At 41.3% G+C, this 18,176-nt stretch overlaps 1 protein-coding gene across 6 annotated transcripts; it reads left to right on the forward strand.

The window, feature by feature from the left end:
• Nucleotides 1-1,352: 1,352 nt before the first annotated feature.
• On the forward strand, nt 1,353-17,996 carry map7d2a (MAP7 domain containing 2a). Of its 6 annotated transcripts, none has more exons than XM_074611171.1 (18): nt 1,353-1,766; nt 3,935-4,027; nt 4,534-4,617; nt 5,697-5,774; nt 6,393-6,556; nt 6,760-6,856; nt 7,619-7,717; nt 7,983-8,072; nt 9,707-9,813; nt 9,926-10,041; nt 10,161-10,537; nt 10,625-10,772; nt 10,862-11,042; nt 11,475-11,579; nt 11,706-11,756; nt 11,968-11,995; nt 13,993-14,629; nt 15,405-16,610. In XM_074611171.1, the coding sequence occupies exons 1-18, from the start codon at nt 1,730-1,732 to the stop codon at nt 15,661-15,663; spliced, it is 2,751 nt and encodes a 916-aa protein (XP_074467272.1). In that variant the 5' UTR covers nt 1,353-1,729; the 3' UTR covers nt 15,664-16,610. The 6 variants fall into 6 exon arrangements, with proteins under 6 accessions (XP_074467272.1, XP_074467273.1, XP_074467275.1 ...); XM_074611172.1 differs by having other exon boundaries at nt 11,971-11,995; XM_074611174.1 differs by having other exon boundaries at nt 4,534-4,608.
• Nucleotides 17,997-18,176: the final 180 nt, after the last annotated feature.

Genomic DNA, 18,176 nt, shown 5'->3' on the forward strand with positions numbered 1-18,176 from the left:
GAGGGCCGGGGTCTTGAAGGGAGCCCAACCTGACCATTTGTATCAACCAGTTGTGAAACTTCTGTCAAAGAGAAACTGAACATAAATGTGCCAAGTTATAACAGATGTGAGTGTGACACCCTATTCTTTAACCCATCGGATTCTATGAGCTCATCAACTCAGAAATGATAAGAGCCTTGTCCTATCTTTGGCAAATTAATTTTTGAAGCTTTACATCAGTTTATATTTGTCTTAAATACATTTATTACACACAGTAAACCTGGGGTAGGAAGTATTTCAACACAGGTACAAGTTGTTTTCTGGGACTGCAGGCAAAATAAAATAAAGCTGCCATGTGTAGTCTGCAGTGCACTTTAGTTGATGGGCACTTAAAGACAATGTTACATTCACTCAGTGCACAGAGAGTTGGAAGAATGGGGAGGGTACTGGGGGCCCACAGCTAATTTTTGCTCCAGGGTGCTAAACCAGCATGACCACTGCAAAGGCTTTATTATGGTCAGATACTATCAAACTGCTGTCATTCAAAATGGTGAAAATATGTGACCCTATCTAAATGCTATGGATATATAGGGTCACAAAGCTGTGATAGCAGGATGGTGCTTAGTGTACAGACCTGTGTGTGCATCACTAACCCTTAGCTGTCAATATTTGTTCAACTCATGAGTCTTTTCTTCATTCATGGCTCTCGTAGAAGATGTAAACTGTAAAATGTTCAGCAAAGTGGTGAAAATATCTTTTTTTTTAACAAGTGAAATGTAGCCTATACGATTGTTAGGAGCTAAGTGAGATTTCTATTTTCAGTTGCATCTAAAATTGCATTTTCGTCATCCTCTGAACATGATTGAATTGAACAGGTGAATTAGCCTAATGTGGGAAATTTTTTTGCATTTCAGATTTCTGGAATATATTGTGATATGAAGCCAATACATTAAATCGAAACCCAGTACCACTCCAAAATTCCCAGGATGTGTCCTAATCAAACAAAAAAAAAGAAAAGAAAATGCAGATATCACACCCATAAAAGACATGGTAGACATATCTGTACTCTAAGGCCAAGTTTTCTCAGACAAATCTGGATTTTCTAATGTGTTATTGCTTTGTTATTGCACCTTAGGCATATGTGTGGATGTTACATGGAGAATCAAACAAACAATAAGACTATAATAATAGATAAATAAAGAATAATGAATATAATACTTTTGAAGCTTATAGGCATATTACAATAAGAAACTTTATGCTGACGTGTTGTCCCTCTCCCTGTTATTGCATCAAAGCCAGCTAAATTTGGTTTGAGCTGTCTGCAGAGAGGAAATCTACAGTATAGCTCCCCTATCTACCACCGGTACTGTGTTGATGATAGCCTGGGCGGGCTGACGCTGCGACGCACACGGTGTGCTCGGTCGGTAGTAAACTCGATTGTGTGCGCATCATCATCATCTCTGCTCCTCCAGCCTCAGCATCTCTCTCCTCCATCCATCCACATACAAGACCCTCCTGTCCTGTCCTGTCCTGATTCCCATCATCTCCAGCCTTTATAATGACCTTCAGGCCGTTTAGTTGAATGCTGTGTGCTTGTTTGTGTCCGCTGTGGCTGCGCGCATCGCTGCTGCTGCCGCGGAGAGAAGCGGATACCTGCATGTGCTGCATTGGCTGCATCACCGCAGAGCGCTCTGGGTGACAGCATCCTCATCCATTTGGGTGTATTATTGTGCCTGTGACAGCAGCTACCATGGCGAAAACAGTCCCATCATCCAGTGCAATAACAGGTAAGCTCGATGGAACGTTTCTGGTTTTGGTATCATCACGCTATCGGACTCTGTTTGTTGTGTTTGGGTCGCGATTTTAAAGCAGACTCATGAATGACGCAATTGACATTTCCGCTGCTTTATGTGCATGATGCCGGCAGTGCAGTCATGATCCGGCTTTTTGTTTATCCGCTAAAGCTCTCTGTGCTGTTGTTTTCAATGGATGCAGGTTTACAATGTGCATATTTTCATTCCCTTTAGAATAAACCTAAATCAATGTAGGCCTAATGTTTTTTTTTTATCATGCGTAAAAGTGAGCGAAACAGAACTGGAGTGCCTCCTTTGTGTGGTTCTGATTTCATTGTTTTACATTTTCTCATAAGGGGATATCAACATTACAGATTAAATAATGCGTGTCCAGTCCCTTCAAAGCAAAACCAGGCTATCTATGTGTGTGTAGCTTTATTTTTGGTGATGACGCGACTCAATCGGATAAAAGGGTTCAAATGGGTGGAGAGAGAGGATGACACAGGACAGCCCCGTGGATTATACTGTGTATTTTTATTATGCGCATCAAACCAATGTGTGATGACTTTGGGGGGGGGGGGGGGGGGGGGGGGGTTTAAGACTGGGTCATTGTCTCATATTGTATTTACCCTCCACGCCCTGAAAGAGGGGAAATCTTCCAGCATGATAATCAAATTTGGCACAATTGTATAAGTGACTCTAAAGACTTCCCCCACTGTCTGTCACATTAGTTCACATTGAGAAAGTACTATGCAAGGTGACTACTGGAGGCACTTTATGATGGAACTTTTAAACCCCTTTATTAAAACATCAGTGTTCATTTCACTTCCATCTTATACACGTAATTGTGTTTCTACAGCTTGTATTTTTTTACAATAACAGGATTAATGTTAAAGAATAATACCTGGACAGCTCTATAAGATAAAGACATAAGTGTGAGCAGTAGTTAATTTGTCCATTTGTACACGGTAAAGTTGATCAGCCTATTTTATCTGTAGTTTGGGATTTATCCTATAATTATTATTAATGTCAATGTGTACTTTATTTATTATTATTTATTTTATTTTTAAAAAAATCTTATTTTATTTTTTTCTTCTTCTTTTTGTGTTCTTTATTTATTATTAATATTTATTTCATTTAAATTTGTATCTTATCTTATTTTATTTTTATTTTTTCTTCTCCTTTTTGTGTACTTTATTTATTAATATTTTTATTTTTTGTCTTTTTACTTCTTTTTTTTTAGCTTATTTTCTTTTTATTTTTTGAATTTAATTTAACTTTGTTTGTTTTTTTGTCCATTATCCTTTTTGGCAATGGGTGAGGGTTGGGTGGGAGGGGGCTTTTCGGAGGAAAAATACCAAAATATGGAGGGACAATCATTTACATTTCTGCTCTATTTTTTTTTCTGTACACCTGAGGTTACTCCCAATAAATTATTATGGGGAAAAAAAGAGTGTGAGCAGCATTCCCCTCAAAACCATAAAAGCTGCAGTAAATACACCCCAGTTCATTAGAGGTAGACTACCAGTGTGGCCACTTAAGAAATCAATAAAATGTTAGCATGGATAATGGTAAATGCTACAAGTTAAGCATGATGAATGTGTGCAGTAATATGTTTAGTCAAGTCAGTGCTCTGCTCTCTGACATCAGCCAAACCACATAGGGCCTCAGTGTTGAGGCCCTATGTGAGACTAACTCACTTAATCAAGTGAAGCGACTGACTTTGTTGGCAGTTTAGTCTACAATGCACATATTGATTCAGTGAATTTGTGGAATTAAACTTTTTTGGCAATGATAGGCAAATTCAAAATTTAGATGTTGTTATTTGGACACTGTTATCAACTCTCAATATCCATATTACATAATAGATTTATCTAATAATTACTTATTTAGTTTATTTCAACTATAATACTGATATATAAAACATTTGTTCCACTATATCTGCTTCATGTTAGTATATAAACAAAAAAAAAGTATCACATTTTGAATATTTACTCCAATTTAGGTGTTTTTTTTTAAATTGTGATCTCACGTGATACACCCAGTGACTGTGGTTTCTTTCCTCTTCTTGATTCACACCATTTACAAGCATTATGATATTGATGTGAGAATAGCAGCTTGCTGTTTAGATCAATGCTCTTTATTTGTTTTGTGCGTTATAGGTGAAAAGATGGCACCACCGTCCATCACTCTACTTCCTGAGAAGAGATCTCCGACAAACGGTCACAGCTCTCCAGCCCGGACTGGAAAAACCAGTGAGTAATCCTCTCCTCTCCTCTTCTGTTACATGATGCTCTCTTTCCTCCCATTCATCTGGATGAGAATCACTGACTCCACAATGATTTGGATTATTGCACAATTACCAGAGAAACGTTACAGAATGCATGATATGACTCTGTAGGCCCAAATGTGTTAGGAAAACGTGTTTCAGGGCTGCTCTGTTATCAGCTGGTTACAGCAGCAACACTAACCAAAAGAGACGTTCAGCATGTGTGGAGTGACCATCACGCCAAGGACAGCTTCCCCCCCCCCCGCCCCCCTCTCCAGCATATTGCTGCAGTTTGCCCTTGGCATGGGGCTGCTTGGTATTTTGCAACACAATGCATTTAACACGGATCAGTCCCACACTGAGCTGAAGACATGTCTCCCCCTGTTGGTAACAAAGCAGCACTGCAGGTCAGTGCCGTGGTGCTGATGTCATTCCTCTTTAAGCCAAGCTGAGTGTGCTCTCTCTCTCTCCTTATGTCATGATGATCCACAGCTCCATCTAACACAGAGAAGAGGCCACAAATAAATGGACACGCGTCCCCTTCACACATCAATAACAACCATGCAGGTAAACAATGTAAGTCTCTATGTTTGCTTTTATAAAAGATGCTTTTGTGCTATTTCCCCTTTCCTCAAGTATGTTTTTTTGTGCATGTAAAAGGTCTGTGATGTTACAAAACCCAAAGTCCATGCCAAAGAGAGTCATGGTACATGTCCACAGCCTCCGTCCTTTCCATACTTCCCATTCATTGTCTATGTAAGCAGCCGTGCAATGCATTCTGGTAGCGTGGCGGCGCGATTCGAGAAATGGACCGTCACGTCGCCCGCTCCTCATTTGCATAAAGTTGAGGTCTAGGCTACTTTATTCAAATCAGGGGCGTCCGATGTGACTCGCCGCCTCTGGAAACTCCCAAAAATCTTTTAAACTAAATATTGTTGATCTAAAATAAAGACAGATTCAGCAACTGCATGGCTTATTTCTCGCATAAAATGTTTTCAAAAACAAATTTCGATGAACTATTTACAAAATATAAGAGAAGAAAGTTTCCAAACGAGCCACCATGTTGGTTCTGGTTTGGAAGCTAGGAGCAGCAGCCAACGAGGGAAAGCATTGTCTATTCAGGTGCCGAGTGCCTTGTGTCTATGTGACAGCCCATCAAGCGTCCAATGCTGGGAAGCGAGGCGATCCCTTGCGATTAAACGCCCCTGTAGACATGTACCATTACTCTCTCCCACAGAAACACTGCTCCTGAACTGCCTGAAATGCCTTGATTGAAGTCCCGCCTTTTCTTCTGTAACGTGGTGATGTTACCAAGTAACACATTTTGGCTAGCAGCTAGTTTGGCGCACCCACAAACAAAGCCAGTTAGAGCAGTTCGGTTGACCAATCACAACAGAGGGGGCCAGCTGACCAATCAGAGCAGACTGGGCTGTTCATGGGATGGGGGAGCTCAAACAGAGCGTTTCAGTCGGAGGGTGAAAAGAGGTGATGCAGCACAGCTGGTATGAGAAAAGAAAAGTGTTTTTTGAACATTAAAGCATGTTAACATGTTTTAGTAGAAACCCAAAATACGAGTATGAACCTGAAAATGAGCAAAATAGGTCCTCTTTAAATGCCCTTTTCTCTTTCCTTCCCCTGCCTCCTCCATCTTTCAGTTGTGGAGGGTTATATGAAGACAGACGACAGGATGCGATTAGCCAAAGAGAGACGTGAGGAGAGGGAGAGAAGCCTGGGTAGGTGATGTCCTTTACTTTTGGCACAACTGCAAATAAAGAGTCAGATTTTTGTGAACTGAGAAGCTCTGAAATGCTGTCCTGCAAAGTTTATTTCGTCATGACATTTTTCTCTCCACAGTTTAATTGGTTATGGAAGTGGCTTTGCTAGCCAGTAGAAGTTGAGTTCACTGGGTTTTTGATATGATGAGCTATGCCACTCGAGACAATGTGACAGTAACACAGAATAGTCCACAGAAGTAGGTCAGTTTATCATGCAGCTCCTGCAGTTGCCTCACGATGACAAGGATTTCTATCTACATGATAGTCTCGGGTGTCGATCGACAGATTCTAATTCACTACAACACATAGAAGTTCACGTAATACTGAAAGATTTTGTGAGTGCTTAGTTTCATGAAAAATACACTATTCTTAAAAAAGTGTTTTGAACAGAGACTCAAATGTATTGATCAAATAGTTGCAAAATGGTAAAAAATCTGAGAATTTTATTACTTCTGTGGTATATATTCTGAACTCTACACGACCAGACGAATAGTAAAAAGCCAGCAGCATTCTGGTCCATTAACTCTATTTTTTTCCCCATGGAACCTGGAGCAGAGTTTGTCTTGTCTGTTTCAGTGGCCCGGGAGCAGCTGATCAGGGAGAAGGAGCGCAGAGCTCGGCTGCAGTACGAACGCACAGTGGAGGAACGCTGGAGGCGGCTGGAGGAGCAGAGGCAGAAAGAGGAGCTCCGCAGAACTGCAGTGGAGGAAAAGAGGAGGCAGCAGCTCGAGGAGGACAGGGTCAGCTGATCTGTCTAATCTAAGAATGCACTATTGTCTATCTATCTATGTTTTTAATTTGTGAGTGTAATTTCACAATCTCAAATTAGAAAGATCTATCCATGTGACTTATCCCTGGCAGTGTGTAAAAATTACAAAGATCCAAAGCCAGTCGTGAGGTGACAGTGCTCAAATGAAGTTTGTCTCTGCTGTGTTGCGTTCAGGAGCGTCTGGAGGCCCTGATGAAACGCTCTCTGGAGCGAAGCCTTCAGCTGGAGCAGAGGACCAAACGCTGGAACAGAGGCTGCCATACAGGAGCAGGTAAGAACACATCAGCTTATAGCTGCAAACAGAGAGGCATGGATGCAAGACCTGAATGATCTGAAACAGCAGGATATGAAAGAAAAGTTCCAGAAGGATTGCATTTTGCTTTATTTCTGTGAGACACTGTGAATGCTATAGGTCTGTGTGTAAGAGAGCTTTTCTCTTGGCCTGATACTTGCCGACAGCCTGGCTGCTGAAGTACGCATGTGCAGAAATATGTCCCGGTTTCCCAAAGAGACAGGATGGAGTTACATATCTGCACCAAATCATACCTTGTAAACTTCTGTGGATGATTGAAATAATGGAAAAAATAACACAGAAATCATCTGTGTGCGTGACTGTAACAGTGCCACAGTGACATTTATGATCACCACTGGGGAGTCACCACAGTCGGAAACTTTCAAAACTGACACATCATGGCTTTAAAGGGATAGTGTGTAGGATTTGGTGGCATCTAGTGGTGTGGTTGCAGATTGCAACCAACTGAGTACCCCTCCGCTCACTTCTCCCTTTCCAAGACTGTGGTAATGTGAGCCGCAGAATGTAAAACCATGGTAACACCGTTCGGCCATCCTTACCATAATAACACTACTTTAGGAGCAACGGCAGTCAGACACCGGCTGGCGGTACCACGGTTTTGCACTCTGCAGCTCACATTACCGCAGTTTCACAAGAGTGTCTACGGTGGCCTTCAGGTAACGTAAAAACATGAAAGGCTCTCTCTAAAGAAAGTTTTTGGTTTGTTCTGTGCTACTATAGAAACATGGCGGTGCAACATGGCGGACTCCGTGAAGAGGACCCGCTCCCTTTGTAGATATGATTCTAACATAAAGGAAACACAACAATTCTTAGTTTCAGGTGATTACACACAAATGAAAACATAGTTATGAATATTATATTCCATTTCTGCTAATACATCCCTGAAATGCTACACACTGTTCCTTTAAATGAGACCAACAAAATGCTTGTTCTGGTTACATTACATCACAGCACCCCTGCTGATATGGTAACTGCCATCCAGGTCTCTCTCCGGCTGGATGAGGACTTTCTCAGATAAACTGTTCATAACGCTCTGTCTGCTCTGCTCTGCTCTGCTCTGCTCCGCTCCGCCCGCTGCCTGTAGGTGACAATGAGAATGCCCTACTCCCTTTCTCTGCTGCCTCCGCCTTTTCCCATGGCATTGCCTCCCCCCTTCCTGCTGTCAGCGAATCTGGTAAAGTTAAGCCCCCCTTGCCCTCCCAAATATCACCCCTCCTGTCCATCCAACAGTTACCATGTCTGTGTTTGTTTGTTTGCCCTTTGGCGAGCTGAAACTTCAACCAAGGGCAAACGTGTTCTTCCTGTGATGCATGTTAAGCTGCTGTTGTTGTTGTTGAACCTTTGTGCAAATAATGTACTTCTGAAAAGTAATCTCTATGTTCTCTATAGGTATTTGGTATGTGTTTGTGCTCTGCTGCAGTGGCTTTTATTTTGAGTCGTCGTTGCAAAAGTCAGTGTGGATTAAGCGCAACATTGTGGAGAATAAACAGGCAGATGTTATCAGTGCAGGAGCATTTACTGGCATATATCCAAACTGGTCTTATTATGATCTAACCTAATTTTCAGGCAGAATCAAGCTGAATACGTCTTCCTAATGTTCTCAAGGGACTTTCATGCTTTCCTCTCTTGTAGAGGCAAACTCTGCCATTTGACTGCAAGTGAACCACCATGCAGGAAAAAGAGGACAATACGAAAAAGCATCAGCTATTTCATAGTCGGCGGAAACAAGTTTTCCGCCATAAATCCCCTTCAGCCGAGTCAACAAACATAATCAGTGTGTGTAACTTTCTTTCAAATTTCCCTAGAAGTCAACCTCCGGATTAGTTTCCCCAGATTAGTAAACTCTCAGTAATTACAAACAGGCTAAAGGACACTGGCTCAGAATGACATGAAAATCTCAGTGATCTCAAACACTAGATGTATTATTTTCAGTTTGTAGATGAGTTAGAAGCATTTGTTTCATTTTTCTTTAAATAACCTGGCTTTCAAAATGAAAGCAGCCAAGTGGTGCTGACTCCCTGGAGCAGACGGTTTGGGAGATTAATAGCACATGACCTAGAATAAAAATAAAATAGACACAGATACAGTCATCCCACTGAGAGGGCTGCACTCTTTAGAGATTACAGATGGTGACAGATGGGATGAGAAGTTACAAGAGACAGCAAGAAGCTTCTGGTGTTGTATGGTGCGTTAGGGCCTTTGCTTTTGTGATTGTGTGTTTTGCACAAGGTCCGTGTGTGTTTTCATTTGCTGTCGTTTTGGGTGTGACAAAGGAAGAGATGTTGGGAATTGGGTTGTTGTTTGCAGCCATCACGCTGGCATGTGTGTGCTTGCGTCGCACTGGCATAGTAGCGTAATGACTCAGGATTAATTCCTAAAGATAAAAGTGGCATTAACATGCCACATTATTTCTGACTGTTGGCTGAATCAGTCATACTGGCAGCTGAAAGGCAAAGATGTGTTCAATATCCTACCCTCAATCAGGTCTAATCTAAATCTGGGAAATCAATGGCCTCTTTTTGGCAAAATGTCTCCCTTCATGTTTGTCCAATAGGACAGAAGTGCTGACTGGGCGTTGAATGACTATATCCCGAATAAATACATTCAGGCCTGTACCTGAAATTTAAGTTTTAGGCTTGAAATGCATCAGAGCTGCCAACTGGCTGCCAAAATGAGTCTGTAAGCTTCATCTGGGTGCAGCACACACCGTCCAGTCAAGCCCTCCCCTGGCTGCTGTATTAATGTCCCTCTGTCACTTGTGATTCGCCATCATTCGATTTGATAAGCATGGTGTTTGTCATCACGTAGCGCCCTGCAGCCCTCACAGATCACCTTTCCGCGGCTCACTGAACCCCGCGGATCACAACAAAGCTGGACTTCAGGGAGGCTCTCAGTCCACTCCCAATACCCCCAAGGTCAGACCTCATACATGTGCTGTACCTTGACATTCATAACATCTGTAAGAAATCAAACATGAATGGATATAAAAGCTGCAAGATCTTGTGTCTTAAATCACTCTGCTTGCAGAAAGAGCGGCTGCGCAGAGAGAGAAGAACTGCATCCCCAGGTTGTGGATCCCCTGTGAGAAGATCTGAATCCCCTGCTAGTATCACAAGGCACTTGGCTTCTCCAAAGACCTCCAAGTAAGATTATTTGTCTGGTGAAAGGTGTCTGTCAGCAGGGACCATTACCTTGTTCGCACAGCATTATTTAAAAATGTATTTCCTGTCATGAAATACTTAACATCTCTGTGTGTGTGCAGGCTGGCATCTAAGATGCGTGCCCAGTCTCCCAGCAATGCACATAAGTACCATTACTCTCCTACAAGACATCGTCCAAACCTGTCACCTGATGATAGGAGAGTGGAGGACAAGAAGGTGGAGAAATACAGCGAACAATCCAAAGCAGTGAAAAAGAGCACAGACATCAGCAATCCATCGTCACAAGACGAGAAGAATGTGGTCAACACTGACATCACCAAATCCAGATCACCTAAAGGTGAAACCTTGGATAATCATCTCAAAGATGACACACCTGAAAAAAATCAGTCCCCTGACAGAAAGGACAACATGTCTCCCAAAGTGGATTTCTCAGAGAAGAAGACGCAGAGCAACGCTCAGGATGGAGACAAGAAAAAAGGTGGACTTCATGCAAATGAGAGTATTTGGTATGTTTTAGCAGTACACTTGGATGATCTGACACCAGTCTTTCTGTGTGTGTTGACAGAATCAGCAGCTTGTGCGTCCACAGGGAAGGTAGCAGCTGGCACAACAAATGCAGAGGAGGCCACCAAGTTGCTGGCAGAGCGGAGGCGTCTGGCTCGAGCTCAGAAGGAACTAGAAGAGAAAAAGCGAGAACAAGAGGAAGAAGAGCGGTGAGTTCATTGATGAAATCATGAATTAAAGACCACGTTGAATTTAAGTCTTTAAATGGGTTTAATAAGTGTATGCACCCTCCGATCAGACTCAGGGAAGAGCAGCTAAGGAAGCAACTTGAACAGGAGCAGCGACAGCAGAAGGTGAAGGCTCAAGAAGTGAAGGAAAAGGGGAAACATGAGGAAGATCTTCACCATCTGAAACAAGAAGAGGACAAACGGAAGAAGGAGGAGCAGGAGAGGGAGCTACAGACCCACATGGACAAAGAGGTGAGAGATCATTGTAAGGTGCCAGGCAGTTGTTGTTTTTTTCTATTTTTGGTAATTTCTTGTGAATTTCAGGAGAATCACATGCTGTGTAAACTGTAGGGCTGTCCTTGAACAAAGAAATTATTAGTCGACTAACACCCATGTTGATTCATGGCGACTAATCTAATCAACTAAACAATTAGTCAACAAAGACTAATCGTTTAGTTGATTAGATTAGTCGTCAGATCTGTAAAACTGAGTTTCTCCTCAAAGAATCACAGCAAAGCACCACTTTTAATCTTGTGTTTACCAGAGATTGGCTCATAAATTTCTTGGAAATAAGTCATTCAGCATGAAAAAAGAAATCGTTGTCGACTTAGACCAAAATGACCGATTAGTCGACTAATTGTCTAAGAGGGTGCAGCCCTGATTAATTGTGCTCTGTCTTAACAGAAAGAAAAAGCCCAAGTCCAAGCTCAGGAGGACGCCGAGCGTCAGCGGCAAGACCGAGAACTGCAGATGCAACAAGAAGAGGAGGAGAGGCAGCTAAGAAAAAAGGTTATTTAAAACAGAAAAATCCTCTGACCTCTGATCCTGCTGACTGCATGTTGCACTTGAAAGATTTTAAACTCTGAATCCTGGAAAGTTCACACAGTGATTACATGTCGATTATATTTTTCACAGAGAATTGAGGAGATCATGAAGAGAACTAGGAAGGGTGAAGCTGACTTGAAGGTACTGTAAGAGACGCCCCCTCCCCCCCGTTCTCGTACAGTTGTCCCGCTGACTTTAAGCACCTGCTGATTATGTGGTTTTTCAACTTTAATTTATTAAGACTTTCTGTTGTTATTATCTTTATTAAATTCTATTGTTGGTGATACTTTGGTTTTGCGTCCTGATTATCACGAAACGTTGACTCGATCGTCTCTGTTCTGCATTGAATCAGAAGGCGGAGCAGGTGGAGGCGAAACCAGGTTAGTGTGTTATTCAGTCGCCCTGCAAATACGTCTGTTTGCTTGCTGCCCCTGCTTCCTCTGCCCCTCTCTGTATGCCTTGCAGCTGTAAAAATGCAAACAGGGCATGCAATGTGATTCATTTATTAGCTTATTTTGAGCATGCGCAGCAGTAGTCTCAATTTTTATAAGTTGGCTTGTGTGAAATATCAATAGGGGACCCTCTCCAATATTTTTTCCAGCATTCCTGTTATTGTCTTGTTATGCAATAATTCTGATGCTTTGGCTATTCTGAAGAATGAACAGCTATGATCCTTGTCTCTCTGGGCCATACGTTTAAAACCATTTTGGTGGAAGTTACACAATATTGTCTGGAATATGGAGCAGCAGCCAAGGACTCTTGCTCTTGGTGCTGATAGGGCACTTTTTACTTTAGAGCAGTGCCATGGGAGCTGACTGTAAAATTAGCTGCTCTTGAAAATGCCCTTGGAAGATTTATTCAGGGACCGCTCTGCGCAGTGTGAGCTCACACTTTATTTGGAGTGTCTGGTGTCAATTTTCGAGTCATTTGGGTTTCACAATTGAGCCAATGTCAATATTTAGCAGGGGTGTAAATCACAAGTTTCATCACGATACGATACAGGGATGACGTATTTATGTAGGCCAACTGGGAAGTTAGCATCGCCCTGGGTTCCCTCAACAAAAAGCCAATGGGATTTTTCCATTGGGTTTTGGATTATTGCAGTAAATAAGCTCTGTGGCAAACAAATGTTTATGATACAAACGTTTTGTTCAGCAAGATAATCTTCACAAATGAATACCACTTTTATGATTTTTGAAGCGTGAATGCAATCACCAGGAGTAAAAAGCTAAAGTTAGGCTATAAACTAACAACACCCTGGTCGCATGAGGATGAGTATACACAAGGAGGCTGTAAAGGCGGACGAGTCAGCGTGATGACGTTTAGTGGTCTCATTTAGCCACTTTTTAGCAACCGTCTTTTTTAAGACACATAAAAGCATCAAAATTCACAAGTGGGATATTTACTGACGGATTTTATGTCGTAGAACAAAACCGTAAAATCTCTTACGCTTGTGTTAACCACAGACCTTATTTCAGGCATCTAACCCATTCAAAAAACCCATTGACTTTCAGACGAGGGAACCGGAAGTGCTAAAATGCTAACTCATTTCAGGGTTTTAGAACTCATTCCTGTAGCGCTCTATTTGCTGATATCACAGTCAACCACGATACAATTTTGATTTGATTCAATTCAGGGGCCTGTGATTGATATGAGACGATATTATATGCCCCTTTAACGCAATCAGTAACCTTTACATCAACTCACAAAAAGCAATTAAAATATGATTTGACAATTTTATTACTGGGTTCTGTAGGAAGGAGGTGCTCTTGGACACAAATTGGTGACAAAGACGTGCCATGGGAAATTTCAAAATAAAGGCGTATCTTAAAGATAATATGCATCAATGTTTTCACTTTGTATCGATGATATTGGATTGTTGATCATTGAATCCATTAGAGATTTTAGAGATGTTCCGATACGATTTGTTCCTTCCTGATCCTGATCCTGTTCCTTCCGATTTAGATACCAAAGTAGAGTACCAAAGAACATAAATTAATAATATAAAAAATGATAAAATATAAAATAATTTGGTTAAAAAAGTTTAATTTTTTCTGGGTTAATGAGTTATGGTGTTGGATCGCTGCATAGACTGGCGTACTCGTCAATACCCGATCACAAATGTTTGGCAGTATCGGACGCATTTCCAATACAGGTATCGGTATCGGAACAACTCTAGAATATATCGATCCAGATTGATGTATCGTTACACCCCTAATATTTAGTATCAACTTGTCCAGTAATGCTGTTAATATGTGACATCCACTATTACTGCAACCAGGAAAAGACTCAAGTCGACTTTAATGAAATTCAGTTGATGTTAACTGGACAGTCCAAATAAAGTGAAGCCCACTGTGATGTTTTTCGTTCCCCACAGGTGAAGTAAAGGCTAAAGCTCAGGTGAAAGAGCAAGCAATCAAAAAGGTTGAGTTTCAGGTTAAAGAGCAGGTCAGAGACCAGGTCAACATGAAGGAAAATGCCCCGGTGAAGAAAGAAGCAACAGCAGCAGCACAGATGGACAATCAATTGCAAGTCAAAAACAACACTCATCAAGTGACACCAACACACAGTGTTCCCGACAAGAGACCGGACACCAAACAAACCAGTGAAGGGCCCGGCGGCCAACTTAACAGAGAGGGCAAAGACTGCTTTCTCAAGCAACAGGGAAGAGAGGTGGAGACGAATGTGAACAAACAACACAGAGCACATGTTAAAGCCGCAGACCAACCAAATAAAGAGGCGACAGCAGACGCCAAAGTCAACCAAAGGGAGGGTGCTATGATGAACGGAGCAGTGAAGGGAGAAGGAAGTGCCTTGAAGAGAACTGCTGAGGTAAGCAAACAGCAGAGCCTGCATGTGCCGACAGCTGCTAGAGGAGGGTCCCAGATGAAGGTCATTAGACCGTCTGTGGCGACCCTGCCGGTGGGACACCTGGCACCGCCCATCATCAAGCTGGAGCCACTAGATGTGAAGGGCACGGGGTCATGTGATGAGGTGCAGTCCATGGACGTCAGGTGAGTCATCAGGTGTTATTATAGTAGTACTCAACACATTACACACTTGGTCTTCGAGGACACAACTACTATATGTAATTGTGTTTTTATGCCTTTGCGCCAGCGCCAGCCGTGGCCGGAGGCATTGTGTTTTCGGGTTGTTTGTCCATCCGCATGTACGTCCGTCCATCCCATTCTCATGAACGCGAAATCTCAGGAACGCCTTGAGGGAATCTCTTAAAATCACACAAACGTCCACCTAGACTAAAGGCTGAACTGATTCGATTTTGGTGGTCAAAGGTTAAGGTCAATTTGACCTCACATCCGTCCCATTCACGTGAATACGATATCTCTGAAACACCTTGGGGTAATTTCTTCAAATTTAGCAAAAACGTCCACTTAGACTCAAGGATGAACTGATAAGAATTTGGTAGTCAAAAGTCAAAGGTCAAGGTCACTTTGACCTCACGTCCATCCCATTCTTGTGAACGCGATATCTCAGAAACGCCTATGTGGAATTTCTTCAAATTTGACACAAACGTCCACTTGGACTCAGGTATGAACTGATTAGAATTTGGTGGTCAAAGGTCACTGTGACCTCACGTCCGTCCCATTTTTGTAAAATCACAAATCAGGTTTTTGGCCATTACTATTCATATGCTAATTATGACAATTTCACACAAATGTCTAATAGGATAAAATGATTTGGAGAGACATGGATGTAAACTGCAACTTGACATGTTAGTGGAGGCATACAACCTTGAAGTGGTAATTCTAGTTTATTATTATATTCCAGCCCGGCTTCGAGAGAGGAACTGATATCTATCCCAGAGTTCTCGCCAGTCAACGAAATCCAGCTCAGCGGGTTGAGTAACACCCGTGCTCTCGAAGACCTGATTGACCTGACTGGCGGCGTCAACTACCCTAAACTGTCCTCTGAAGGCGATATAGGCGACTGCAACAAGAACCTGATTGAGGGTGTTGTCAGTCCCATGTCGGACTCGAAGCTCATTGGGATGCCGCCTCCGTCCTCAAATAAGCTTAGCATCCAGTAGTCCGTTAATAATCTCTCTCTTTCTCTTCCTCTCTCGCTTGCCTTCTCTCTCTCTGTCCCACACATACTCTCGCAGGATGTCACATGTTGAGTGTGTGCCCCCGCGTCACTACATTTATGGGAATAGAGCCATAGAGATTGACTTGCAATATAAAGAAAACATACAGTATATTCAATATTCTAATCACATAACTGACCATTGAAAGTATGTGTGTTGTTATGAGGACAAGTGTGTGTGTGCGAGATGAGCACATGTGAAAGAGGGTCAGGAAGAGAAGGTGTGTCTTGCTGTGTAAAATAATCAGGGTTTTCAATATCATGGACATTTAGAAAACACGCTATTGCTAATGTATGATAAGACTTCCCCCTGCACAAATTCCCCACTGGGTCCCAGTTCAGTCCCAGTACAGGATTAACAAAGCCTGCTCAGAGCACTGATGCCTGCATTTGCACCTCTGCCTTTCCACGTGCCCTCCCAAGCTTTTAAATCTAATTCAGTGTGTTGTTGCTGGGAAAGGCATGAATATTTCATTTTCATGATCATTTTTAATACTTCAAAAATGTTCTTACCAGGTAATGTTATTCATGCATGACGTGTTGACGATTGATTTGGCTGGAATTTATGAGGGGTGGAAGTAACAAAAATGAATTGATAAAAATGGAGGTGATGAAAATGCATGTGAATTGAAAAATGGAGCTATAAAAAATGGATGTGAAATGAAAAATGGAGTGATAAATTATCAAGTGATTCGATTAATTTAAAGCTGATTTGACTAAAACAGTTTCTGATATGATAAAAACAGAGCCAGGTTTCATAATTTTCCCCAAATGAATGGTCAACAGTTGATTATCAGAGCAACACTTTCAAATACAATGTCAATCAAGTTTATCAAATCAATTAACAAATTATCACTATTTTTTTCAATTCACATACATTTTCACCAATTTAGTGTTGTGAATGATGAATGTGAGATGGTGAAAATGATGAAACATGGCTCTGTTGTAATCATATCCCGACTGTATTAGTCAAATCAGCTTTAAATTAATCAAATCACTCAATAATTTATCACTCCATTTTTCAATTCAAATGCATTTTCATCACCTCCATTTTTATCAATTGATTTATGTTACTTTCAGCCATCATAGGAATTTAATGGATTTATCCGGCAAACTAAACTCCAGCAGCAGGACTCCTTCACTCTTCCTAACCTAGCGATGTCTGACCACTGGATTGTTATGAGATGATTCCCTTTATCCTTTTTTCAATCTTTAACTTTCTAACTGCACGTGAGTGAGAAGGATGATTCCAAAGCTGTCAACTTGAATGTTCACACATTGAGAAAATCATGACATCAACACAACTGATGGCACACACCTACAGTATATACTACAGGATTGTTGTAGTCTAGAGTGAACCGCTAACTCGGATTCTATTGCGAATAATAAACAGTAATTGCATCCATAAAAGCTTCTCTAACTGGCATTTTTCAGTGACAAGGCACAGCACTAATGGATGCATTCATCTATTAGACATATATGAGTCCAATCAATAGATATCTGGCTGTAAGACTGAAGTGCACCGGGCCAGAAATGTTTGCCTAACAATCAACTTTCCCTGTAGCTATAAAGATGTTGTTAAAGTTATTCTCCTCCCATCATGTTGTACTGTTTGGTCCTGTGTGTAGGAATTATCCAGTGGGCTCCTTTAACTTCCTGAGCAATTCATAACTAATGATTGCATTTTTTCATTTTCTGTGTGTAGTATAATTTCAGTAGAGATGCCTTATGGGGGACTGATTAGTTACTCAATTTTTCTGGCTGTGTATTCTTTCTGTTTGGCCACTGGGATTGTTGTGTGTGACCTGTAATACTTGAACCTTTATTTGAAACTCTTCATCTCCGCCATGCTGCAAGAAAAGCTATTATTCCAACAGTTTATACACATTATTATGTTACTTACAAAGTGGTATTTAGATTTGTGTACTTTGGACAATACATAGCCTGGAAAGACAGAAACTTTTTTTTAAATTGTCTTAAGTGAAGTAGCCATAACTGTATGTTACATACAGTATTTGAGAGTTGCTGTATATTTTGAATATTCAAACATTGCTGTTCCACATTGACCTTTTTGAAAAGGGGACTGATTTGAAGGAAAAGCAAATGAGTATAAAGAAATGATACACTATATACAACCATTTCAAAAAGTATTAAAGTTTTCTTATACCCATAATTTAAACCACAGTATCACAGTCAGCTCAACTCTTTCAGTTATGTAATTACTGTAGACATTGCGCATGGTTAGCATGGTCATAACAATGTTATCTGAAACAATAAAACTTAAAATTAAACTGGGAATTCTGTGTTTTTGTTTGTGTGTAAATGTGTGTTAGTGTTATTAAGCAGTTAACATAGGGAGAAGTTGATTATATCTGGAACACAAACATGAAGTGAGAAAGAGATGTAAGACTTCAGAGAGAGAGAATGACATACAAAGAAAGAAATCACACAAACAGA

Source organism: Sebastes fasciatus, chromosome 16, assembly GCF_043250625.1.
Source record: "Sebastes fasciatus isolate fSebFas1 chromosome 16, fSebFas1.pri, whole genome shotgun sequence".
In the NCBI taxonomy this organism is placed as follows: Eukaryota; Metazoa; Chordata; class Actinopteri; order Perciformes; family Sebastidae; genus Sebastes; species Sebastes fasciatus.